General features: G+C 36.8%; 1 protein-coding gene across 4 annotated transcripts in view; it reads right to left on the minus strand.

Annotated features, from left to right (window-relative positions):
• GBE1 (1,4-alpha-glucan branching enzyme 1) overlaps positions 1–27,778 on the minus strand; it is a 307,746-nt gene that overhangs the window by 183,324 nt on the left and 96,644 nt on the right. For all 4 annotated transcript variants that reach the window (XR_011254718.1, XR_011254725.1, XR_011254726.1 and 1 more), the window contains exon 3: positions 13,949–14,064. Coding sequence is in view for 1 of the 4 variants with exons in the window: in XM_069578687.1 (XP_069434788.1) it covers positions 13,949–14,064 (116 nt within the window). In the remaining 3 variants the exon portion in view is untranslated. The remainder of the gene's footprint in view (positions 1–13,948; positions 14,065–27,778) is intronic.

Here is a 27,778-nt window from a genome sequence, read left to right on the forward strand (position 1 = left end):
TATAATAAGGGCCATCTAATACGCAAAAGAAAGCAAGGAAGCCTTTTATTAGGAACAAAGTGAAAGTGTTACCCTCTCAGTCATATCAAACTCTTTGCAACCCTATAGACTGTAGCACACCAGGCTCCTCTGTCCATGGGATTCTCCAGGCAAGAATACTGGAGTGGGTTGCCACGCCCTTCTCCAGGGGGTCTTCCTGACCCAGGGATGGAACCCAGGTCTCCCACCTTGCAGGCAGATTCTTTACCATCTGAACCACCAGGGAAGCCTTATTAGGAGCAAGCCAGACTATATTTACAGGCTAGTTTAGGCTATAAATTCTGGATAGTCAATCACTGCATATTTAAATTATAATTATTTTATGTATCGCATTTTTAAAAGAAAGAAAACAGAGGAAAAACACATGAGAAAAGGAAGAAATCAACAGGTTTGTGGTTTTCTTTTTTCCTTGTGCTTATCTCTGAAGGTGACCTTTTTGGGAAAACGTATGTTATTTGTTCTCTGAGCTGTGTATGATTAGTTTCTTCATCATACACAGACAAATTAGGAAGGCTGCTGTGGTGATCAGAAATCATCCGTTAAACAAAGTCAAAATTAATGATAAAATTGAGTTCCCTTTGTGTTTGATTTTCATCTATCTGCACTCAATTATAAACGAGCTATCAAAGAAAGCTACCCATTAGCTCTTAATTCATAATGACTTCAGAAGGCAATCCCTATACTGCCATTGATATCTCACCAACAACCTCCTATTCTCTGCAGGGCTTTTAGCTGAAAATGAAAAGGGAAAACAAAACTACATCATCCACATGGCTCGTGATCCTGAGCCCTGCTGTGGAAAACTCGGAAATCAGGCTTAACATACTCAAGCTATAATAAGTCTTTACCTATATATGTAAAAGAGACAATTGAACTATTTTCGTTTTCTTTCCTCCATTATTTATTGTGCCTTACATAAAATAGATATAATAGCAACAGTGCATCCCAGATTTCTATTTCATTGTGTCAAAAGTAAATAGTCTTCAAAGTTAGAGAAAGTTTTCCATGAGGCAAATGTCTAAAACAGAGATGATATGTGCTTTATCTAGAGAGAAATAATATCTGTTTAATTATTTGGGATAAGAGTGACATCATCGTACAGTTGGACTTTTCTGTCTTCATTTTACTCACCTAAACATCCTGACCTCTGGCATATCACATACTAAATCCATTCTGTAACCTTCTAACTAACTGGTTCTGAACTATAAGGGAAAAGAACTAGGCATTGTTCATTTATGCATATGTGATTTAAAGAAATATTAAAACAACTTTGGATCCTCATTTGAAATCATTACCTGCCCTTATTCACAGATTTACATACATTTAATTTATATTTTTCTTAGTTAAAAAAAAACAGCTTATACTTTTTTAAATATAATATATTTAAAAATAAAATGAGAAGAAAAAATCAGCAGTTACAATGGAAATGGTCAGAAGGAGAGAAGGGCTGGAGGGCAAAGAAACGAGATAATGATGTAGGACTCTGGAGCTGGATGATTATTGCAAGTGTACAAGTCACTTAATTTTAAGTCTTTGACAGACAAGAGAAAGGGGGGAACCATGAGATAAAAATAAGCATTTCAAATCTTTAGGAGAAAGGCAAACTTTTCTCTAATATTAAGCTCTTTAAACAGTGACTCACAGGAATTTTTGCTTGAAAAATAACACAGAAAATGCTAATGACTCATTAAAGCAAACCGATTTCCAGACCAATATTTGTTTATTTTGGTTATTTTGTTTGTTTTAGCCCTATTATCAATAGGATTTCTCCTATAAATAAGCAATTCTATTGGCTGAGATGCCTGAACTCAAAGAAAATGCAACAGTTATTAAAACACACTTTATAAATTTCTTTTACTTTCTGTATAAAATGTATATGCAAAAATATTTCCAACAGTGGCAAATATACTTATATAATGATCCCTAAGCTTTTCAACCAAGCAGTCAATAAACATTTATTGACAGCATCTATAAAGCAGTTATTACTAGGTTCCAGAGATACAATGATGACCAAGATGCTGAACTTGTCCTCAAAAAGATCACAGTCTGGAAGTATGTATCACCACAGTGAGTATGGTGGAAACATGCTCTGAGATGCTTGTGGAAGAAGGAATATTTGGTAAGTAGAGAGTGGAGTTTGGGATTATGAAAAACTTAACCAAAAATAAATTGTATATAAACTCAATACCAAAGACTTGGGTGGGGAGAGGTTATCAGGTTACTAAAATAGGGGAAAGCCATCCCATATAAAAGGGATGCTGTCTTTGCATTTGTTGAGACACAACCAAGACAGAGTTTAAGCAACAGCAAGTAATTCAGTGTAGACAGTGTACTTTATTATTGTGGACTGAATGTTTTGTCCTCCTCCAGTTTTATATGCTGAAATGCAATGCCCCAGTGTGATGGTATGAGGACATGGGTCCTTTGGAAGGTAAATGAGGTCAAGAGGGTAGAGCTATCAGGAGTGGAATTAATGCCCTTATTAGCATCACTAGAGAGTTTGCTTCCTCTTTCTGCTCTCCACCATGTGAAGAGACATTATCAATGAGAAGCTGGCAGACTGTAACCCAAAAAAGAGCTCTCACTAGAATTCTACAAGGTTGGCACCCTTACCTCATACTTTCAGTCTCTAGAACTGGGAGAAATATATTTCTGTTGTTTAGAAGGCACCTAAGCTATGGCACTTTATTATGACAACTCAAACAGACCAAGACAAGGATAAGACAAGTTTGGAGAGGAACCCAAAGTCCAGAGCAAGAAAGGCTTTGTATGGAAGGCTAACAAGTATGGAATACATCCTAGAGGCCATTGTTATTCAATTCTAGAAAATAGAGAAATCATTATTTAGATATAATGATACATGGGGGTCCAACTATAAAACAGAAAAGGAATCTCTTTATTTCATGTGAGTGCTGGGGAATCTGAAAACTGACCTGATCAGCTTCTTATCACACAGTCTGAAAACCCTGTCCAATTCTTTGTGACCCCATGTACTTATAGCCCACCAGGCTTCTCTATCCATAGGATTTCCCAGGAAAGAATACTGGAGTGGGTTGCTATTTCCTTCTCCAAGGGATCTTCTCGACCCAGGGATTGAGCCTGGGTCTCCTGCATTGTAGGAGCTACTAGGGAAGTGTTCACAACTTCTGAGCTACTAGGGAAGTCTTGAAAACCTGGCTATAACCAAATCAAGAGTGAAGAGAGTTTATCATAAAGGCTTTTAAACAGAAGGATAATATGATCAGATTTCAAATTTTAGAATGATGACTGTAGATATAATATGAAAGTGAAGGGGGAAAGGGGAAACAAAGGAGAAGATCATTTATGAGGAAAAGACCATTTCAAGAAAAGAATAACACGTGAAATTTTGTATTAGCAGAGACAATAGTGAAATTTTTAGAACATAAAGGATAAAGAAGAAATCCAAATGGCTGACAGGAGAAAAGGCTGATTACACACAAAGGAATAAAAATCAAATTTATTAGCATTTTATCAGCAACACTGGATATAAGACAAAACTGGATGTAGATAATAAATAAACTTTAATCATACACAAATACTTAATATCTCAAGTCATCACTAAAAGAATCTCTACAGGATGTTCCATATGAAAAGAAAGTGTTAACAAGTAAGCTGAAAAAACAATGACTTATGACAAGAGTGAGTTGGCAGGAGGTACACAGCAAAAGAATGTATTTTATACATGACATAACTAGAAATGATCACTCAGGAACTACAGAAGATAGAGATTCTATCACAGGCCATGACACAGTAGAATTCATCTGTAAATCTATATGAAATACTAATGGCAATATGCAGTTCAAATGATTCACAATGGTAAATGAAATTTATATGCTTCATTCATAGGTCTTACGTGTAATTATCATCATCCAGCTATTGGTACTGTTTTATTTTATATTAATAAAACAGAGTAGGAAGGGATAGAAAACAACATGGTGGAACGGAGGGTATAGAAAGAGCAGTTGTACATGATAGCAAAGTTCTTTCTAGGAATCTTTACAACATAAAAAGAAGAAGAGAGAATATTCAGGGTTCACAAACAAGTGACTAATTTTTGTTAATTGCTAATGAGATTACTTTAGCATTTTTATATGCTCCAGAAGAGAGAGTATAAACAATTGTGAGGGGGAAAAAAATGAGATCATTAAGGGTCCCAAAAAGAATAAACTGTTCATTATTAAAAATCATTGAGGTTTTTTTTTAAGTAAGAAATGCAGGATTTAAGAAAAAGCAAAAAAGAATCTCTGTCAAAATTCTGCAACTGTATTGCCATGCATGCTTTGAGAATAAAATTTCCTAAAATAGATTCACTATTTCATTTAGTTTCCTTATATATCTTACATCTTTGTAAGTCAATATAAGTCAAACGTATTACTGCCTCCCATGTAGAATTGGTTAATTCCTATACAATCTTGCTTAATTTTATATTCTTTTATTCTCTAATTGACCCTTGACAACTTATTGATAGTCATTAATCTAATCCATTAACTCTTTCAAGATCAAGCTTAGAAGGCATCTCTTCCCATAATCATTCCCTAACTATTCAGCCTATAAATTTAATTATCCATCTTTCCAGTCTCCTAAAAATCTATCTCTAATCCCTTGGGTCCCTTCTCAGCCCCATTAATATTTCGTCAAAAATGAAGGGAACTAACAAGTTTTTTTTAAAACTTGTTAAAAGTAAAAAACAAGTATTCTATTTACTTATTCTTACTTTTCTGTTATAAACTTCTTTAAAAAAAAAAAAATGAGCTTCTTCCTCTACTCCTTTAACAGTAACAAAATGCTCAAGCAACTCATTTGTTTATGGTGAGCTTTGTCCAAGTGGACAATAAATTCAATATGCAGGCATTTTGTCTTTTATTTCTTCACATACATCCAGGGAAGAAAGTGCAATATGTTAAGTGTAGAAAATAAAATAAAATAAAGCTAAATATGTGCTAACTAAGATATTAAGAAAGAAAAAGAACAAAATTTGATAACTTAATGTGCAGCAAGCTCAAAACAGAGGGAAACAACCCTACTTTTTACCTTGCCCATTCTCCAGGCAAACAGAGTTATGCTAAATATTGATTAAAAGACTGCTTTGGAAACTTACACATTTATTTTGTGTTTCCTACCAACATTCTGAGGAGCTTTAAAAAAAGAAAAGAAAAACAAATCAATTAAAAAGCCTTTATTCTCACCTACAGAGGAAGACCATTTCCTAGTATGTTATTTAGGTTCATTAACATTCAAGTTGTATTTTGCAAACACAAAGAAATATAAGTTTTGTGGTATGGGAAAGTGCATCTAATTCTAACTACACGTTCTCCCAAAATTAGATGTTTCAGGGTCTTAAAGGTTGATTAAGTTAAATCATGTAACAAAAAGTAAAGGATTTTTGGGGTCATGGAAAAGAAAATCTTTATCATATAAAATAACAGATAAAGATATCACAAGCAAGAAATAATTAGTCTCACCAAAATTTTATATCCTGGCATATGATAAGAATGTAATATTCAATTGAGGCCCCCAGAATTATAAAACATTCTTCTATTCAGGAAATGTACGTTTCTCTTCTTTCATTCAAATAAGGGTGTTTGAGAAGTCTGGATTAAAAATAACAAACTTAGCAAACTTCTGTTAAAATAAATAATAGCAAGCAATATAAAAAGTAAAATTAACAGAGAAAGACAGAAAAGGAGACAACAAGAGAACAGAAATCTCAACAAATTTTTGGAACTTAGTAATTGGAGAGATAAGAACATAAGTAGACAGGAAAAAATTAAAATCTGGTATTACAGAGGAAGAATCTGAAGAGAGCTAGTCAAGCTGCTTCACAGAAGCCCTAGGACTTGTCATGTGGAAGCTTCTGGTCCTATGGGAGAGGTAAGATTCAATGTTAAACAGAGGTAAGATTCAATGTTAAACTGTAGGCTCTTAAACATAGCCTCTCCCTTACCGCACAAAAAAATGTGTATCCCTCCAAAATGCCACCTCTCACCCTTCAAATGGGAGATGAGAGGTTCATTCTGAAAAATACCAATTCACTGGAAAAAACCTTGATGCTGGGAAAGATTAAAGCATGAGGAGAAGGGAACAACAGAGCATGAGATGATTGAATGGCATCGCTAAGTCAATGGGGATGAGTTGGCACAAACTCTGGGAGATAGTGAAGGATAAATCCCAGCATGCCGCAGTCCATGGGGTGGCAAAGAGTCAGACACAACTTATCAACTGAACAACAAAGGCAGGCTTCAATTCCAGAGACAATAGCACAGCAGATGGCAGAGGTGAACCAGATGGGTGGAAAATAGGGGGATTCAGTGTCTTACTGAAAGTTGGGACCTTTATCCACTTTCTCTGTCCCTTATGTATGGATGCCAGTTCAGTTCAGTTCAGTGGCTCAATTGTGTCCGACTCTTTGCGACCCCATGGACTGCAGCACACCAGGCTTCCCTGTCCATCACGAACTCCCAGAGCTTACTCAAACTCACGTCCCTTGAGGCAGTGATGGCATCCAACCATCTCATCCTCTTTCGTCTACTTCTCCTGCCTTCAACCTTTCCCAGCATCAGGGTCTTTTTGAATAAGTCAGTTCTTCGCATCAGGTGGATAAAGTACTGGAGTTTCAGCTTCAACATCAGTCCTTGCAATGAATATTCAGGACTGATTTCCTTTAGGATAGACTGGTTGACTCTCCTTGCTATCCAAGGGACTCTCAAGAGTCTTCTCCAACACCACAGTTCAAAAGCATCAGTTCTTTGGGACTCAGCTTTCTTTATAGTCCAACTCTCACATCTATACATGACTACTGGAAAAACCAGAGCTTTGACTAGACGGACTTTGTTGCCAAGGTACTGCCTCTGCTTTTTAATATGCTGTCTAGGTTGGTCATAACTCTCCTTCCAAGGAGCAAGCGTCTTTTAATTTCATGGCTGCATTCACCATTTGCAGCGATTTTAGAGCCCCCAAAATAAAGTCTGTCACTGTTTCCATTCCTCCATCAATACCCCTTCCACCCACCCCTTATAAGAGACTGGAAAATTCACCTCTGGGAAAAATAAATGACCTCAGAGCAAAATTTTCACTCCTTGCCATCAATATAAAGGCTGTCTCACTTTCTGGCTATCCAGATGTGAAGATCACCAGGAACAAAGCTTACCTGGAACAGAATTTTCAACTGTCTTTTCCTAATATCTCTTTCTAAAATACAGTTCTATAGCTAGGCATTTTAAGACAGCCTGCAACACAAAAGATAAGAAGCTAAAAGAACATAGAAAAAAAAATTTTGAAAGAAACAGTGAGGGGGTAGGGGAACAAGAAGGAAATTGGGGGAAAAAATAAAAGAAAACATCTATAACCCTTTCAAAGAAGATAAAAGTATCTCTGAACGTTTAACAATGACAGAATCTATGTAAAAGTAGAGAAAACAAGCATGTTATTAGAAATGCTTGTAATGTGATTATGAAAATAATGCAGTTGGGGGAATTCCCTGGTGGTCCAGTGGTTAGGACTCCAAACTTTTAATGCTGAGAGCCCAGGTTTGATCCCTGGTTGGGGAACTAAGATCCCACAAGCCTCATGGTGTGGCAATAATAATAATTATAATAATGCAGTTGGAAGATACTTTTTCAAAGAGGAACAGAAAGTAAAATTGACAGGAGACTTGACAAAAAGATAAGAAAATCTAGGTGATTCAATATCCAAATACTAGAATTTCCTGAAACAGTGAACAAAAAATGTGGAGAGAAGGAAATAGATAAAAGACACAAGAAAATATTCCAGAGGTAAAGGATAAAGTGTGTGTGTGTGTATGTGTATGTCTGTGTCTGTGTGTGTGTGTCTGTGTGTGTTAGTCACTCAGTTGTGTCCAAGTCTTTACGACCTCATGGACTATAGCCTGCCAGGCTCGTTCGTCTATCCATGGAATTTTCCATGCAAGAATATTGTAGGAGATTGCCATTCCCTTCTCCAGGAGATCTTCCCAACCCAGGGATCAAACCTGGGTCTCCTGCATTACAGGCACATTCTTTACAATTTGAGCCACCAGGGAAGCCCAAAGGATAGAGTGCTTATGAGATTAACCTTAAGCAAATATTTAGATACTAACTTTTCAACATGCCATATCACTGCCCAGTGACATCCTTCTACCTAGCAATCTCATTCTGGCTATCAATAGTAGGTTTCATTTTACATAATTGATCTGATCTCTTATTCTCTAAAACCCAAACTTTCCACAAACTATCTATTAATACCTCCTTTTTATTCTCATGGAAGGTCACTTCAATACTCAGCACCCTGAAAAATGGAAATGATAGTTCCACACAATAAAGCAAAAGCAAACACGGTATAAAATAATTTGTTGGGCTTTCCTGGTGGCTCAGTGGTGAACAATCTACCTGCCAAGGCAGGAGACATAGGTTCAATCCCTGACCCAGGATGATTCCACTTACCACGGAGCAACTAAGGCCATTCGCCACAATACTGAGCCTGTGCTCTAGAGCCCATGCTCCACAACAAGAGAAGCCGCCACATAGAAAAGACCACTTGCTGCAACCAGAGAAAAGCCCGTGCAGCAACCAAGACCCAGCAAAGCCAAAAATGAATCAATAAATAACACTATTTTAACAGCTGTTAAATAATTTGTTAAACATGAGATAAGGCTCAAGTTCTACTTTCTTTGTATCACTTTTTTTCCTTTTTCTCTCTGTCAACCCTTAGCATGACCAGCACTGTAGCACAATGATTAGGACCATGGACTTCTCTATTAGATAAGCCTTAATTCAAGTCAAGGCAATACCATCTACTTACCCTCTCTAAATTTCAGTGTACTTATTCATGAAATGAATATGTACAGTATTTCATCTCACAGTGTTATAATTAGAACCAAGTTAAATATGGATGTAAAATAATTTCTAATTTCATGTGTCTCATTTGAGAAAATTGCAACGTGGGTATTAGGTTCCATGACTCTTTTCCACCAATCAATTGTATAAAATCTAAATATAATTCAGAAAGCAGTATGATCTGCTCTGAACTGAACTGTGCCCCCTCCAACTTCATATGTTGAAGCCCTAACCCCACTGTGATGGTCTCCAGAGACAAGACATTTGAGAGATAATTAGGTTTAAATGAAGTAATGAGGATGGGGGCCTAATGACAGAATTAGTGCCATATGAAGACAAGGGAAGAAGGCAGCTGTCTGTAAGCAAGGAAAAGAACTCTCACCAGAACTCATCCACGCTGACTAACCTCAAACTTCCAGCCTCCAAAACATGAGAAATTAAATTCCTGTTGTTTAAGCTGCCCAGAGTATGGAATTTTGTTGTTGTAGCTCTAAAAGACTAATACATGAGCCTTGAAAAGGTTAAATACCTGCTATCAGGAAACCTCTATTCTAGTTCATTTTTTTACTGATTTGGCAAGGGAAAAGTTACAGTATAGAAAAATCCTGAACATTTAAAAGGAGACAATACTAACTACCATTGCTAGTTATATGGGTATTAATAGAAATGAGTTTTTAAAAAGAAGGAAATGGCGATCAGAAGACAGGAATTCTTTAGTTTGCCTCCAACCCACCTTTCGAGTTTACTGTCCTGACCTCTTGCTTTTCCTGATCACTGACTCCTGAGCTACATCTTAGCAGTCAATTCAATCCACTTCTCACCAACTCTCTGCCCCAGGAGGCTAACCCATGTGTACCATAGTCCCTAGAAATCCGGCTTCTTATTGGGTGGGCCAATGTTGAGCCACAGGAAGAGGTCAGAGAAAGGAAGGAGTGTGGGAGATGAGAGAATTTGTCTCCTTTTTCCTCTGGCTCCTTTCCTGAAAGGTTACCATGAATTAACTGTGTCTCTCAGTAAAACTCAGTGTTCCTCTCACGATGACTGATTCTGTCTCCCTCTGGGTTCTAGGAACTGATCCCCGTTCCGTATGGCCTAGGCAAGGTAACAATTTGGGTCTTCCTAAGTTCTCTCACCCAACCCTGCTTTTAACTCTAGAGTGGATCCCTTGTGCGTTGAACTTTGAAAACAGCATTTGGGGTGGAGGTTGGAGTAGGGGAACTGTTCAAACGGTCCTATTTTCTGTAGGCCATTTACTTCCTGTTGAAACTTCAATCGATACATACACTTTTATTCGCATAGTCTATCTGTCTGGTCAACTTCTAAATATGTTACCAAGTAGGCTTGAATGTCATTGCCCTTCAGTTATTTCTCCTGTTACCATCACAGGAAAAATAAACTGTTCACTAATATTTTGCTACAATAGCACCTTATTTTTAAAGCATACACACATACCCTATGTATATATAACAATTCAACTCAAGAATCTCAGGTCAAGGATAGTACCTGACACAGCATCTCAATAATTATGTAAATTCCTACAAGACAACTTACAAAGTTGTTTTAATATAATTTTGTTAAAGGTATATATTTTAAAATAATGAACAAAAAATACCTTCACATAAATTAGTCTGGCTATGTGTCCAGAAGAAAAAATATTAAACACACAAGTAGCATGTCTCATTATCCCTCAGGAACATAGTCTTCTATGCTTTTCTTGTATCTTTATAGCCTTGAAAGTTTAATTCACCTTAGGACATTACTTAATTTATTGTCTTTAGTAAATTTATTTAAAAACATGAAAAGGAGGTATTTACATGACAATGTAAATAATGAGGTATCTTCTTCCAAATTGTTCAGTTGAAAAGACCAGGGTTTTTCGAGGAAAACAAAGTTATTATTTCAACAGTAGGTAATATTCTTTTTTGAGAATGGTTATCAGATAATTCATAAGAGAAACATCCACAAGTGAGTTATAAAGGTCAATCCTTTGTGGACTGAAATAAAATTTCAAGTTCAATTTAAAACAAGATTTTTAATTACCAAGGTAAACTACCTAGGGATAATTTCAGATTGCAAGGCCAAAAACCTTATGTTAGCTGATTTTTTTATGGAAAATTTAACCCCATTCCCTGAAAGAAAAGCTGATATATCATTTCCCATAAGAGAAAAACTAATTATATCACCATATTGACATTATAATAGCATCTAAATGCTTCCTCAAAATTTGAAACATCTAAATACTATAAGTGATACTTTGGGCCTACATTTCCAGTAAATTAATCCTCATTGAAATCCTTAGCAAATAATAATTAAGAAAGCTTACACAACAGCTGACTTGATATTTTCTGAATGTTTATCTACTTTTAGATATAAAATTTTCAAGCAAGTAAAAAGGGAAAAGATGCTTTTTAAAAAATTTTTCTTTGATTATTTCATTTCATCCAGGTCAAATGAATTTATGAAAGAAAGCATAGTATAGTACATAGATAGTATCAAAAACACCTTTATCCATTTGGACTGGTATAACAAAACACCAGAGACTGAGTGGCTTACAAAGGGCAGAAATTGATTTCTCACAGTTTGGAAGCTGGAAGTTCAAGGTCAGCTGCCAGCATGGTCTGGTGAGGGCCTTCCTCCAGGTTGCAGACTTCTGGTTATATCTTCATATGGTGAAAAGGGCTAGAGATCTCTCTGGAGTTATAAGCTCACTAATTCTATTTAAAGAGCTATACCTTCATGACTCACACACACCTCTCAAAGCCCTAGTACCATCACATACTAGTGCCATCATATCAGCAATTAGCATTTTAACACATGATTTGTGAGGAGGACACAAAACATTCAGAGTATAGGATAAAGTATAAAAAGTTCTGGAGTTGGCTGGGAGAAGCAAATTTCTATCATTATTACTGTACATATTAATAATCATTCATTCCTAGTAATCATTTTTCTGAGGTATAAAAACAACATATGACCGTGTTGGTTATCCACTTTAAATATAGCAGGGAGTTTGGGATGGACATGTACACACTGTTACATTTAAAATGACTAACCAACAAGGTTCTATGGCATAGCACATGGAACTCTGTTCAATGTTTGTGGCAGCCAAGGTGGGAGGTGAGTTTGGGAGAAAATGGATGTGTATGGCTGAGCCCTTTGCCATCCACCTGAAACTATCACAAAACCATTAATTGGCTATACTCCAATACAAAATTAAAAGTTCAAAAAACCCCACAATGTATGAAAATTAATTCATTCATTGTATGTAATAAAACAGAAACAGACTCAGAGATATAGAGAACAAACTAGTAGTCACCAGTAAAGAAGGGGGCGGGGGGGGAAGAAGAGAGAGTATGGGATATAGAGATGCAAACTGCTACTTATGAAACAGATAAGTAACTAGGATAAATTGTACAGCACAGGGAAATACAGCCATTGTTTTATAATAACTTTAAATGAGATATAATCTATAAAAATATTGAATCACTATTTTATCCCCTTGAAACTCATACAATATTGTAAATCAACTATACTTCAGTTTTAAAAACTACAAAAAAAATAAATAATTCATTCAACATTTAATGCTAAGAGTAGATAACATGTCAGAGCTCATAAAATCTAGGAACAGAAAAAAAATATCTGCAGCACTTCAAATAATTGTAAAACTCAGTTCTTTAAAACAAAATATAACAAATGGTCAAAGACGCAAAACAACAATGAAACCAGTGGTATCATGGTCACCTTGCTTCACAGTTTCCTAAAGTCAGGCCTTACAAACCATAGGAAAATCAAGCCCTTTGGTTTATTCCTTCAAAGACTGGGCATACAAATGGCTTTGACATTCAGTAAATATTTTTTGAGTGCCTACTCTGTGCCAGGCACTCTTCTAAGCACTGAGAATATACAGTGTTAGCAAACAGAAAAGCAAAGGGTCCTGCTCTTGTGAAGCTTACACTGACTTGGAAAAGGGATTATATATATTAAATTTAAATCCCTCTTATTGTATACTGTAACTACTTTTTCCTCCTTTTCACTTCAGATTAAGAAGAACTCTGGTTGCCATCCCATATTAAAATGTCTCTATTCCAGACAATATGCTCTCCTGGGAATTATGTGTGGCAATATTTCAGTATTTTCAGGTATACTTATAATTTCAGTATCTGTAAGATAGAAAAATCTATAAAACAAACATACAATGCATTTCTTATTTTAACTCTGGCTAATACTGTTAAATAGCAAACGCCAATAAAAATATGTCAGTTATAGGATGTAGTGATAAATGTGATGAATGCTATTATATGTCCAAGGAGGGGAAAGAAAGGGACATGGAAACATATATTTATTTGAGCAATGGGCTAAAATCAAGCAAATGTTAAAGGATTTAGATAGCCTTTTACATAATCAAACCTGTAATCTGTAGTCCAGATTTGGGACCCACCCTTGAGGAGACTAGAGAGGCCACCGTGTTGGCTCTGTACACCCTGAATGCAGAGCTACGTAGTCAGCCTAGGAGAGGACAAATAGAGGACAGGCAGGCCCCAGGCTAATTCAGAGGGCTTAACAGAAGAGAAGAGGACAAATCAGAGCCCTGAAATCAAACAGCAGAAAAAAAAAAAAACAAGAAAAATCATATCCCCAAAAGGTGTGGGTCTCCAACACAGTAGTGCCTCATTCCCATGGCTCATCACAAAATCAATTATATCAAGCGTGTCTTCACAGGTAAAAATTCTCTGCTCAGCTGATTTGAAGACAGGTTTCATTTTTTAAAATCAAACTTTATGTTTCCCAGGATGAACTTTTGTAATTATTCAGTCATTCTTCTAAAAGATTTCCAAAGTCGTTAACAACTAGTAAGTTCATTATCTTATCAACCAGTTGCCGTCTGACATATTTCAATTTGCTGATGACTTCTCTTAAATTTTCCTCTATTTAAAAATTTACACTGTTTCTCCTATAATTATCAAGCATCAGTTTACATTCTAACATTTTAAATCAAACTCTGCAAACAGGACAAAAAAAAATAGTAAGTTCAAATAAAAACATGAGGGAGGAAATACCTTTAGTTTGGATCCATGAGGTACTAAGACAGATCTATTCTGCTTTGGTGGGATATACAGCTCCCATTTTCCAAAATCCAGTTTTTTATATGGGTGTGAAAATGGGTTCCAATCATCTGAAATACAATAAGGAAGGTCAGTTAAAAAATAATATTCGATAAATTTCAGTCAAAGTATAATTACTGCCTACTTATACAGAATCAAATTACCTAAAAAACATTGCTTCCTAAGGTGCTAAACGAAACACTAATCATTTAGAAAAAGTAAGTCACGCTTGTGCTGAGTCACTTCAGTCGTGTCCAACTCTGCGAGCTATGGACTATAGCCCGCCAGTTACTCTCTCCATGAGATTTCCAAGGCAAGGATACTGGAGTGGGATCCAATTTCCTTCTCCAGGGGATCTTCATGAACAAGGAATGGAACCCACATCTTTTATGTCTCCTGCATTGGCAGGTGGGTTCTTTACCACTAGTGCCACCTAGGAAGCCCTCTGCCTTTTGTATCTGAAAATTAAAATTACAACACATTTTCCATTGTAGTTTCAGTTCTATTTGATCAATAAATAGGATGATGGGCCCCTTTTCAAGAAACACCATCAACAAAAGGAGATAATAAGAAAAAATAGAAATGCATTCTAAGCAATTAGCTAAGATACATGTCATGGTCAAATTATGAAAAATTATTAAAATCATATTAACTAAATCCACAAGTGTGTGGTGTGTCAGAACTCAGTTAAAATCTAAAGAAATGCCTCAAACAAGAAAGGTAGAAGGCTATAAACTATAACAGGCAAAAGAGAGGTGAACTGAAAGTGCTGAAAGGAAGCCGAAATGAACAAAAGACCATAAAGACATGGAAATCTAACATGTGATAGAGGTGGCGCTATAAATCAATGAGTAAAGGACATACTGCCTAATAAGTGGTACTGAAATAATTGGTTATCTTTATGAGGAAAAAAAAAAAACAAATCTCTTCTTAATAATGTACTAAAGAATGAAGAACCCATAAATATAATGCTTAAATACAATAGATAAAACTGTAAAAAATAAAAAAAATTTTTAAAAAACTGTAAAATTTTTAGAAGAAACCACAGGAAAATATATTTATGATATTGAGTTTGTAAGTGTTTTTAAACAAGACACAGAAGCATGCACACTCATATACACACAAAAAACTTTAAGGAAAAGCCTAATAAAGTTGGCCACAAAAATTACACACTTATCTTCATACATAGATAAATAGAATGACAAATTATCAACTGGGAAACTATATTTTGAATGAGTATTATCAAGAAACAGCATCCAAAATATATGAAGATCTATGAATCAATGGGAAAAAGAAAACAAACCAATATAAAAATCAAGAGAAATTCAGGGGAGGACATATGAGTGACCCATAAACATACAATGATGCTCAAGCTCACTCATAAATAACAATATGCAGCAAAAATATGAAAAGAAAACTAAGAATGTCAAACATCAAATTCTACTGTGATTTCCACTAAATAGAGGAAAGAGAACATAGGAAGCTTTAATAATATCTGCAATGTTTTATTTTTTAGGGTAAGTGGTGTATACTGAGATGCTGATCACATTATCCCCTATTTGTTTATGCCTGAAATATTTCACTGTTTAAAAAAAAACATAAGCAACCCTGTGATGCCAACCACCATAGTGCTATGAAATTAGATTCTCAATTGAGGAGATAAGAAAAACAACAGGAAACTTGTTTTATTCCATGATTTCTTCTTTTACACACCAACACTTTCACCACATGTGCCTGAAGGTTTTTCACTCTCTGCCAATCTGAGTGTTACAGGTAGAGTGGGGAGAAGAAACAACATTTAAACAGATCCTTCTAAACATTTTCCACTCCCCCTCAGAAGATAATCTGAAAATATCTAAAGGTGGTTTATCTTCAGGAACAGCTCAATAAGCTCTGTGCTATTATATTCTCCTGCCCCTGAAACATCAAACACATATTTCATCTGTCTATAATGTGACATTCCTTTAATACAGTAAAGACTTTCGGGCATAACTGGGGCAGGGAGCTTGAAATATGAATATCTACGTAGTACAGCACTTTATACATTTACTGAATTTCTTTTTAAGCTAATCACTTAAGACAGTTAATAAACTTAAGACATGCAGCAGATCTTTTCCTGGTTAGTTAGATTCGAAAATAAAGGGTACAGTTCATTAGTTCATTCATTCATTCATTAAATATGTATTGAGTGTTTAATGTAGGCCCCGCTCAACGCCAAACTGAAAATTAGTGTTTAGAATGACAGTTGTATTTCATCCAGAAAAGGTTAAACTGAGTAACAGCACACCAAAATGAGTAGCAAATACATAATATAGGATCCTCTAAAAATTCAACTATAAATAAGATTGTTACTTTGAAAGTGAAGCTTTAAATATATGGGAAATTTTTATATGCAGATTTACTTAAAAGCTTTACTCAATAATGCAAAAATAAATGTGGTTTTGAATATTTGTTTCTGAATATCAGTTCAAATAGTTCTTTAGCTTGCAGTCACTTGAGTTTTAAAGATCTATTTGAATGGCTAATGTTTTAATATTTGTATAAAGAAAACTTTTACTGAATCACATTTTCCTTTCATAGTGTCAATTTCGTAACATACATGTTGATTATTTCTAACCCTACACTGTAAAAAAAAATGCTTTTTCTATCGTTTTAAGAGCTTATTAGTACATCTCCTCTTCACGGAAATTCATGTGTTAACTTCTACTACAGGTACATTTTTCCTGACGAACCTCAAACTTCAATGAAAAATCTGGATTACCTTCACATATGCTCCAAAAGAAAACCCATCTACCAACCATCATAAGCAATGCAGAATATACTAAAGGTTTCTTAAGAAAGAGAGAGAAGAAGGTTTGCAAAGGGCCTACATGCGTGAAACAGCTTCAGGTTTTTGCATTGGACAGTTGTCTCCCACATAAATACTTCTTCAGCCACACCACCAGTCTTTTATCTCCTTGATTCCTTCTCCAATCACTGTTCAGCCCTGAATTTTCTTTTCTATTCCTCTTTTATTAAATGCAATTGCTTCTTTCCATTTGAAAAATGTACACCGATTAAACTAACCACTTCTACTGTACTGCAGTCATAACAAAGATTCTCTTCTAATAAAATCAGTTTATCTCTAAAATGATTTTCTAAAAAATAGCCAATAAGTGGAACTTTTCTCCACAAGATATAGATATCTAAGGTCTAGGAACAGAAAAATCAGAAAAATCATTGGATTTGGATCTGTTCTCATAAACTCAACACTAAACCCTTAGATAAGAAAGAAGGGACTACTACCATTAAGGTATGACTGTGGGAACTAATTGTGGAAGTACACAATTAAAAACAGGTAAATAAACATTAAAAATCCAATGACTGGTATAAAAATATTAAGTAAAATTGAATGTTTTGTTTTGAAACGAAATTTACTTTAGAAAAGCACAGGTGGCAAGATAATGAGTTCAAGAATACATTTTGGAGAAATTTATGTCTTATGAAATATCAAGAGAGTTTATTCCTGAAAATAACTGAAAGTAATATGAATAATGACAAATAAAAGTTAAAGTAATATAAGTGGTTTAAGTAATATAAATAATGATCATTCTAAGGCATATTAGATATATCTAAAGTACATACTTTTAGAACAAGATTATTCATTTTTTCATTTTAATCCTCTATGAGTTTATATCCTGAATCCACAAGATAGAATTACTTTTAATTAAGACAATGCTGATAGGCTGTGTCTCTATGTAGGCCTCAGGATAGGACTAAAAACATCCCATCACCACCTGTGACAATTATTTGCTTCTCTATGAAGCACAGAACTACATATTGAGAGTTCTGTAAGTCAGTGGTTCTCAAGCTTTAGTTCATATCAGAATCACTTGTTAAATCAGATTGGACTGTTTGAAACAGACTGCTAGACCCCACCTTCAGAGTTTTTTGATTCAATATATATGAGGTGTGGGCTAATAATCTGCATGTCTAAAAAGTCCGTGGGTGATACTGACACTGCTAGCTGAGGGTACCTGCGCATGCAAGCTCAGTTGCTTCAGCTGTGTCTGACTCTTTGCGAACCCGTGGACTGTAGACTGCCAGGCTCAGGGACCACACTGAAAATCAACTTCACGGTTCAGTTACTGACTTCGGGTGTTCTCTGCTCACAGCTTTGTGACTGATTTTCTAGATTAAATTAGATTTATAGATTACCAAATAATTTTATAAATCAGTAGGTCAAGCAAATTCTGAAATAAAAATTATCATTAATAATACTGCAAAGCAAATATTACATGAAATTTAGAATTTGGGATTGACTAACATTGTAAAACCCAGAAGGATGATCAGTGAGATGAAGATTATAGTACAGACCTGAGACATTAAGGAATCTGAACGTGTTTGCATCAGGGAATAAAATTTACAATTTAAACATGAAAAGATAGCATATATGAAGATGAGTATTCAATATACTGTTCTAAGGATCTATAGATAATGTTTCCTAGAATATTCTCACTAAGAAATTACATGGTTAAAATGTATGGGTGATTTTGATCAGAAAATAAAAACTTGAAGGCTTCTACCTAAAAAAGTAATATTAACATTTTTAAGTATTAACCTTTCAAGTCACCTTCCTTTCTATGAGCCATTTCCTGCCATGAGCTAGACATTGCTAGATTTAAGGATTAGGAACCCCTAAAGCAATGTGTCGGAGAAGGCAATGGCAACCCACTCCAGTACTCTTGCCTGGAAAATCCCATGGACGGAGTAGCCTGGAAGGCTGCAGCCCATGGGGTCGCTGAGGGTCGGACACAACTGACTGCACTTTCACTTTTCACTTTCCTGCACTGGAGAAGGAAATGGCAACCCACTCCAGTGTTCTTGCCTGGAGAATCCCGGGGACGGGGGAGCCTGGTGGGCTGCTGTCTATGGGGTCGCACAGAGTCAGACACGACTGAAGTGACTTAGCAGTAGCAGTAGTAAAGCAATGTGTGGGGCTTCCCTGGTGGCTCAGACAGTAAAGAAACTGCCTGCAATGTGGGAGACCCAGGTTCGATCCCTGGGTCAGGAAGATCTCCCTGGAGAAGGGAATGCTACCCACCCCAGTATTCTTGCCAAGAGAATTCCACGGAGAGAGGAGCCTGGCGAGCTACAGTCCACGGGGTCACAAAGAATCGACATGACTGAGAAACACTTTGACTTTCACTTTCAAAGCAATACGTATATATTATTCTAGTTTTGGTATTTTAAGAACATGTTTCCCGCTTGCATAAATTATTTTATTAAAACATGTTCTAAGACTTTCAATGATTATCAACTTTGAGCAAGTTGACACATTTTAAAAGCAAACATTTACGTAAGTATTGTATTACTAACAGGCTGAAATTCATCACTGTATTTTACCATGCAAAAGATTCTATTTGTCCATAGACTCAAAACCAGCAGACAAATTTAAATCGAGATATGGAAAAGAAACGACATGATACACAGTTTAATATGAACTGCAAACACACATTCGGCACAAGCAATCAAACATTAACTAAGGTCATTGCATCAGGCACACAAACTCTATATTTATCTCAAGCCCAACAACCTTTCTTTTTCTAATGTAATAATCCTCACATAAAATTCTTAAATGTCAGCCTTCTTCAAATATTCCCAAACACTTTAACTCACAGTAAAGTATTTCTGTTCATCAGCACTTAGCCACCTCATTTCCGAAGAGTTTTTGAGTTTAATATATATCTTCCTTATGGGCTTTCCTTATGGCTCAGAAGGTAAAAAATCTGCCTGCAATGGGGGAGAACTGAGTTCGACCCCTGAGTTCGGAAGATACCCTGAAGGAGGGCATGGCTGGTAACCCACTCCAGTATTCTTGCCTGGATAATCCCCCTGGAAAGAGGAGCCTGGTACGCTACAGTCCGTGAGGTTGCAAAGAGTCAGACACAACTGAGCAACTAAGTACATTCATGGTTGAAATGGCCCCAACTTACTATGTAGAGCCTTTGATGCAAATGCCAATGAGCTGAAGAACATGATCCACAGACTCCAGATCACTGAGAAATAAATTTGTTTTGTGTGTGTATATATATATATATATATATATATATATATATATAAACCACCCAGCCTGTAGTATTTTGTTATAACAGCCTGAACAGACCAAAACAAAGCTCATCTCTGCTTTTCCATATATGAGGTAATTTCCATAACAAAAATGTAAAAACATATGTTATGAGGTCTCCATGAACAAGTATTTGTCCAAATCTCTTTCCTTGCTATGGATTGTAAAAAGTGATCTTATCAGCCAAAGGGTCTAAGATTTTCGTTTATTTATTGTTCTAAGCACAAATTAACAAACTGCTTTCTGGATAAGCAGTTCCAGTTCATACTCTCACCAGCAGCATATGAGAATAGTCAACTATCCATATCCTCAACAGCACCGGGGATTATCATTTTTAATAACAAGGCATGCTGCCTTGCTCAACCAGGATTCACTAAGAGAATTAAGATCGAATGCCCTACGGATCCACTGTATGCAATAAATTAACTTCTCTTCAACACATCTTAGAATAGTACTTGTTATGTATTACACTTGAGAGAAAATAGGCATTCAAATAATTTTCTGTGTTCTGTGGATCAGATTCAGAACCAGCATGAGAAAAGTTGCCTCTCCTTATTGTCCTAGTGGTGACAGATGGCTTTGATAACCAGTGTTTTCATTTCTTTTCAAAACAGGTTACCATTATAAGGTCTTATATTCTCTTTAATCCTATTTTTGTTTGGGAGAAATTGAGTCATGGATATTATATTTTCTTCTAAACTTTTTCATTTAGTTCTCAGGTCAATTCAGTCACTCAGTGGTGTCCAACTCTTTGCGACCCCATGGACTGTATCATGCCACACTTCCCTGTCAATCACCAACTCCCAGAGGTTTCTCAAACTCAAGTCCATCAGTCGGTGATGCCATCCAACCATCTTATCCTCTGTCATCCCCTTCTCCTCCTGCCTTCAATTTTTCCCAGCATCAGAGTCTTTTCCAATGAACCAGTTCTTCACATCAGGTGGCCAAAGTATTGGAATGTCAGCTTCAGCATCAGTCCCTCCAATGGATATTTGGGTTGATTTCCTTTAGGATTGACTGGTTGGATCCCCTTGCAGTCCAAGGGACTCTCAAGGGGCTTCTCCAATGCCACAGTTCAAAAGCATCACCTCTTCAGTGCTCAGCTTTCTTTATGGTTCAGCTCTCACATCCATACGTGACTACTGAACTAGTCATATATGGACTAATCCATACATGGATTAGTTCTGATTTTATCGAAATATAATAATGTGGTATTCTTTATGGTCTAATACAACGGTAATCAATTCAGTCACTTACTTACTGTGCTGGGTTCAATTGCTCAGCCTTGTTGAACCCTATACGATCCTATAGACTGTAGCCTGCCAGGCTTCTCTGTTCATGGGATTCTCCAGGCAAAAATACTGGAGTGGGTTGCCATCTCCTCCAGGGGATCTTCCAGACCCAGAGATCGAACTGGCATCTCCCATGTCTCCTGCACTGGCAGGCAGATTCTAAACCATTGAGCCACCTGGGAAGCCCTGGTTATTTATTTACCAATCTATTTATTTTTACCACTGTAAACCATTCAGTTATCTCAAAATAGATATTCTGAAGAACTCCAGCATAGGAACTATACAAAACATATAAAGGCTGTTCTGCTTGAAGTTCTCCTACCTAGCTGGACCCCTCTTCACATCTTTTTCTCTTTCTCAGAGCTTATCACTCAGAACTCAATTCTAAATGCGTGCCAACGTATGATCTATCTTTGCAGATCTTCCACAGACCCTTAAAATATGCCTTTTCTTTTCAAGTTCTCCATTTAATTTTAGTTTACTTCATCCATTACAAGTTACGAATACATTATATCATGATTGGATCTGAAAATGTATTCAGCTTCTAACAACTCTTACCATCTATGCTTGACCAAAAGGAAATATTATTTGGGATCTAAGGATAAAGGAATTTATTCATGTTGTGACTTATATTATCGATCTCTATGCCATTTTACCAAGTTCGTTTTTGGTCTGAATTTGGTTCCTTTTATTTTATAAACTTTCAGTGACAGTAAAGCAGAGAGAAATGAATGGTTAAAACTGAGGAGAAATACAGTATTTGCTTAGAAAGAATGCAAAATGGAACAAAATAGGAAGCGGAAAGAATGGCAGAGAGGTACTAATGCAATATGGTCAATCATCAGAGAAGTCCTTCTATGTGCCAAGAAGGGGTCTCGATGATGTTTTAACTGGCTAGTACATAACTGTATCCCTCCATGTCAAAGAACGTCTGGAGTTTAGTTGGAGGGCTCACTCATCAGCACTTACTCCAGTTCAAAGTTTATCACTATCGATTGCAATTTAATCTATTTATGACTTCCCCAGAAGCCATAAATTGATTTGACTTTAGGAACTCTTTTCTGCAACCTAAAACACAGTCATCTTAGGTTGTTCCACTTGAACCAGTCTCTAGTGTGAAGGCACAAGAGAGGCCTATAGGCACCAGTAAATCAATTATATAAGTCTCCCTGCTAACCCTATAGCCACTTCTGAAACTATTTCAATGAAAGCATAATATTTTCTAACATGGCTAGCAATATAACAGAAATAAACCCATGTGTCGAAGATCAATTGATTTTCAACAAGGGTGACCAAGACAATTCAATGGGAAAAATCATCTTTGTAAGCAATAGAGCTAGGACAACTAGGTCTCCACACACAAAAAGACCTATTTGGACTATTTTAAAATATACACAGAACTAACTCAAATGGATCAAGTAATTAAATGTAAGAGCTAAAACTAGAAAACTCTAAAAAGAAAACACAGGGATAAATCTGGGGGACCTCAGTTCCCTAACATGGCACCACAACTGTAAGCGACAAAAGAAAAATAATTGATAAATGGGACTCCTTCAAAATTAAAAAGTTTGTGTGTCCAAGGGCACCACCAAACAAGTGAAAAGAGGGATTTCCCTGGTGGTCCAGAGGTGAGACTCCGTGTATCCAGTGCAGGGGAGAAGAGGTTCTATCCCCGGTTGGGGATCTAAGGCTGGGGAAATAAGATCCTGCATACCATGGGGGTATAGCAAGAAAGAAAAAAGAAAGTGAAGACAGTTCACAGAATGAGAGAAAATATTTGCCAATCATACCTCTGATAGGGGACCTAAGTTAGAATATACAAGAAACATTTATAGCTCAGTGTCCTGGCAGCTCAGATGGTAAAGAATCTGCCCAAAAAATGCAGGAGACTCCAGTTTAATCCCTGGGTCAGGAAGATCCCCTAGAGAAGGAAATGGCAACCCACTCCAGGATTCTTGCCTGGAGAATCCCATGGACAAAGGAGCCTGGTGGGTTATAGTCCATGGGATCACAAAGAGTCATACACGACTGAGTGACTAACACACACATTAAATGACAACACATTTTTTTTTTAATGCGCAAATGATTGGAATAGACATTTCTATAAGGAAGATGTAGAAATGGCTAATAAGCACATTAAAAAGATGCTCAACTTTATTAGTCATTAGGAAAATGCAAATTAGTAACATAAGATACTATTTCATTCTTATGACCAACCTAGATAGTATATTGAAAAGCAGAAATATTACTTTGCAAACAAAGGTCCGTCTAGTCAAGGCTATGGTTTTTCCAGTGGTCATGTATGGATGTGAGAGTTGGGCTGTGAAGAAAGCTGAGCACCAAAGAATTGATGCTTTTGAACTGTGGTGTTGGAGAAGACTCTTGAGAGTCCCTTAGACTGCAAGGAAATCCAACCAGTCCATGCTAAAGGATTTCAGTCCTGGGTGTTCAATGGATGGACTGACGCTGAAGCTGAAACTCCAGTACTTTGGCCACCTCATGCAAAGAGTTGACTCATTGGAAGAGACTCTGATGCTGGGAGGGATTGGGGGCAGGAGGAGAAGGGGACGACAGAGGATGAGATGGCTGGATGGCATCACCAACTCGGTGGACATGAGTTTGAGTGAACTCTGGGAGTTGGTGATGGACAGGGAGGCCTGGCATGCTGTGATTCACGCGGTCACAAAGAGTCGGACATGACTGAGCAACTGAACTGAACTGAACTGAACTGAAGATACTATTTCATTCACACTATGATGGCAATAGCCAAAAAAGATAGATAGTTATTGCCAAGGATGTAGAGAAAGTGGAAACCTCATGGGAATGTGGGAATGTAAAACAGTGCTGACACCTTGGACCACAGTCTGGGTGTCGCCCAAAACAACAGAGCTGCCATTTTGACCCAGCAATCCCACTCCTAGTTATAAACACAAGCATATGTCCACACAATAACTTGTGTAAGAATGTTCACAGCAGCATTACCCATGACAGTCAAAAAGTGAAAACAACACAAATGCCCATCAAAAAATAAATGGATAAACAAAATGTTGCATATCCACATAATGGAATATTATTTTGCCACTTGAAAACATTATGCTAAGTGAAAAACACCAGTCACAAAAGATTACATATTATCTGATTCCATTTATATGAAAAATTCAGGATAAGAAAATTTATAAAGACAGAGAATGTGTTTGCTTAAGCCTCAAAAAAGGATGGGGAGATTCTGAGATAGTAGCTAAATGGTACAGGGTTCCCTTTGAGATAATGACAATATTCTAAAACTCACTGTGGTAATGGTGTACGGCTGTTTCAGTATACTAAAAACCATGAAACTGTACACTTTAAATAGGTTAGTTGTGTGATATGTGAATTGTATGTCAATAAAGCTGTTAAAAAATAAAAGTATTTTAAAGGTCAAGTAGCCTTTATCTGTTCATTTCTATTGAGCTTTTGAGTTAGATAAAAATCAGGTTCTATCAGAGATATTGTAAAGGGAAAGATCACAAAGGGAGACATATATAAAAATTTAATACTGAAAAGACATCTTGGTCAATAAGTAGACTCAAGAGTCTAGGTGGATAGTTGAAAACTTCTTTGAAGAGAAAGTAATTAATTGCTTCAAGGCTTTGAAAAAGTAGAATAACTTGACCATATTAGAAGCTGGGGTCGGGGGGTGCGGGTAAGCTTTTAAGCAAATAAAAATTTGTATCTTCTCCTGGGCCCAGACTATTAGTAGTTTTATGAGTGATTATCAGTCAAACTGCTGCTGCTAATGTAAGAATTTACCTTGGAGTCTGAAAGAGTCCTGTAAGGAAGAGAAATCTAAAACTATCATACAATCTACTCCCTTAAGAAGGAAAAAAAAAAAAAAAAAGGAGGAAGGGTTTGGTCTGAGCAGAGGTTGACTCAAAACTAATGATATAAGAAGAAAGAGTTTTATTATGATAGAAGTAATTTAAGTAACTAAAGTAACAGAAAATAGGATGACCATGTCGCTGATGGCAGAAGCACTAGTTATGGGTTGTCCTGTGAGGAAAGGGAGCTTTGATTTTTTCTTGTTAAAGCTTATTCTTAATTTTGCTCTTTATTTTTATCTTTTCAATGATTTTAGCTCATTCTGAGGTTTTCAAACCTTCTCTCTCCCGGTTCTTCACTCTCAGCATTCAAATACTGTGAAGTGAGGTATTTGCTAATTCTGAAATAACCTCAAAGACAGTGAAGAAAACCTCTTTTTGGTCCAAGTCATCCTTTGGTTCTCCTGCACCGACAGCCTGATTTCCTGACCCCTATTTCTACTTCCTTATATCTTTTCATCTCCTAAAATTGTTCTGAAATACTTTGGCAGATGTCAACAGCAATCTCGAACACTCTAATTCCAACCGTTCTTTTCAGACTTCAACTTCCATGAGCTTTCAGTGGCATTTGAAACTCTTGGTCACTCCATTTTTGGCCTCAGTGATACCCATCTCAGTTATTTCCCTTAAGTCACACAATGAAGATGGGGAGGAAAAACAAGGAGTGAAAGCTATATCAGAGTTAAGATTGAGAAGAAACATGGTTTTTGGTTATTTAGGGGTGAAAGACAGTGGTTAACTTGGGTGTTAACTTGAAAAGAATAGAGAATACAGAAGTGGGAGAGAATTTTTTGTTGCAGTAGTTCAGACACTAAGTTGTGTCCAACTCTTTGCAAATCCATGGACTGTAGTACTTCAGGCTCTTCTGTCATACACCATCTCCTCCAGTTTGCTCAAATTCATGTCCACTGAGTCAGTGATGCTATCTAACCATCTCATCATCTTGCCCACTTCTCCCTTTGCTTTCATTCTTTCCCATCATAAGGTCTTTTCCAAATGAGTCAGCTCTTTGCATCAGGTAGCCAAAGGATTGGAACTTTAGCTTCAGGATCAGTTCTTCCAACGAATATTTAGGGTTGATTTCCTTTAAGATTGATTGGTTTGATCTCCCTTCAGTCCAAAGAATTTTCAAGAGTCTTCTCCAGAATCACAATTTGAAAGTATCAATTCTTCAGTGTTCAGCCTTCTTTATAGGCCACCTCTCACATCCATTGGGCTTCCCTCACAGCTCAGTCAGTAAAGAATCTGCCCACACTGCAGGAGACCCAGGTTCAATTCCTCGGTCAGGAAGGTACCCTGGAGAAGAAAATGGAAACCCACTCCAGTATTCTTGCCTAGAGAATCCCATGGACAGAGGAGCCTGGCAGGGTCCATGGGGTCCCAAGGGTCAGACATGACTTAGTGACTAAACCACCGCCTCACAATCATACGTAACTACTGAAAAAACCATAGCTTTGATTGATGGACCTTTGTCAGTGATGTCTCTGCTTTTTAATATGGTATCTAGGTTTGCCATGGCTTTCATTCCAAGGAACAAGCATCTTTTAATTTCATGGCTGCAGTCACCGTTGGCAGCGATTATGAGTCCATGAAAAGAAAATCTGACACTGCTTCTACTTTTTCCCCTTCTATTTGCCATGAAGTGACATGTCCTTCATGTGATATGCCAGGATCTTAGTTTTTTGAATGCCGACTTTCAAGCCAGCTTCTTCAGGCTCGTCTTTCACCGTCATCAAGAGGCTCTTTAGTTCCTCTTCATTTTCTGCCATTACAGTGGTGTCATCTGTATATCTGAGATTGTAGATATTTCTACAATATTTCCAGTTTGTGAGTCATTCAGCCTGGCATTTTGCATGATATACTCTGCAATAGACAAACCTAGACAGCACATTAAAAAGTAGAGACATTACTTTGCTGACAAACCTGATTTTTCCAAAGTATGGATAGTCAAAGCTATGGTTTTTCCAATAGTCATGTATGGATGTGAGAGTTGGACCATAAGGAAGGATGAACGTGGAAGAACTGATGCTTTCAAACTGTGGTGCCAGAGAAGACTTTTGAGAGTCACTTGGACAGCAAGCAGTCAATCCTAAAGGAAATCAACCCTGAATATTCATTGGAAGGACTGATGCTGAAGCTGAAGCTCCAATACTTTGGCCACGTGATGTGAACAGCCGACTCACTGGAAAAGACCCTGATGCTGGGAAAGACTGATAGCAGGAAGAGAAGCGGGCAACAGCGGATGAGATGGTTAGATGGTCTCACCGATTCAATGAACTTGAATTTGAGCAAACTCTAGGAGACAGTGAAGGACAGGGAAACCCAGCATGCTGCAGTCCATGGGGCAGCAAAGAGTCAGACACAACTAAGCACTGAAAAACAACTCTGCATAGAAGTTAAATAAGCAGGGTGATAATATAAAGCCTTGCACTCCTTTTCCAATTTTGACCCAGTCCACTGTCCCATGTCTAATTCTAACTGTTGCTTCTAGACCTGCATACAGGTTTCTCAGGATACAGAAGAGAATCAC

This window comes from Ovis canadensis, chromosome 1 (genome assembly GCF_042477335.2).
Source record: "Ovis canadensis isolate MfBH-ARS-UI-01 breed Bighorn chromosome 1, ARS-UI_OviCan_v2, whole genome shotgun sequence".
Lineage (NCBI taxonomy): Eukaryota > Metazoa > Chordata > Mammalia > Artiodactyla > Bovidae > Ovis > Ovis canadensis.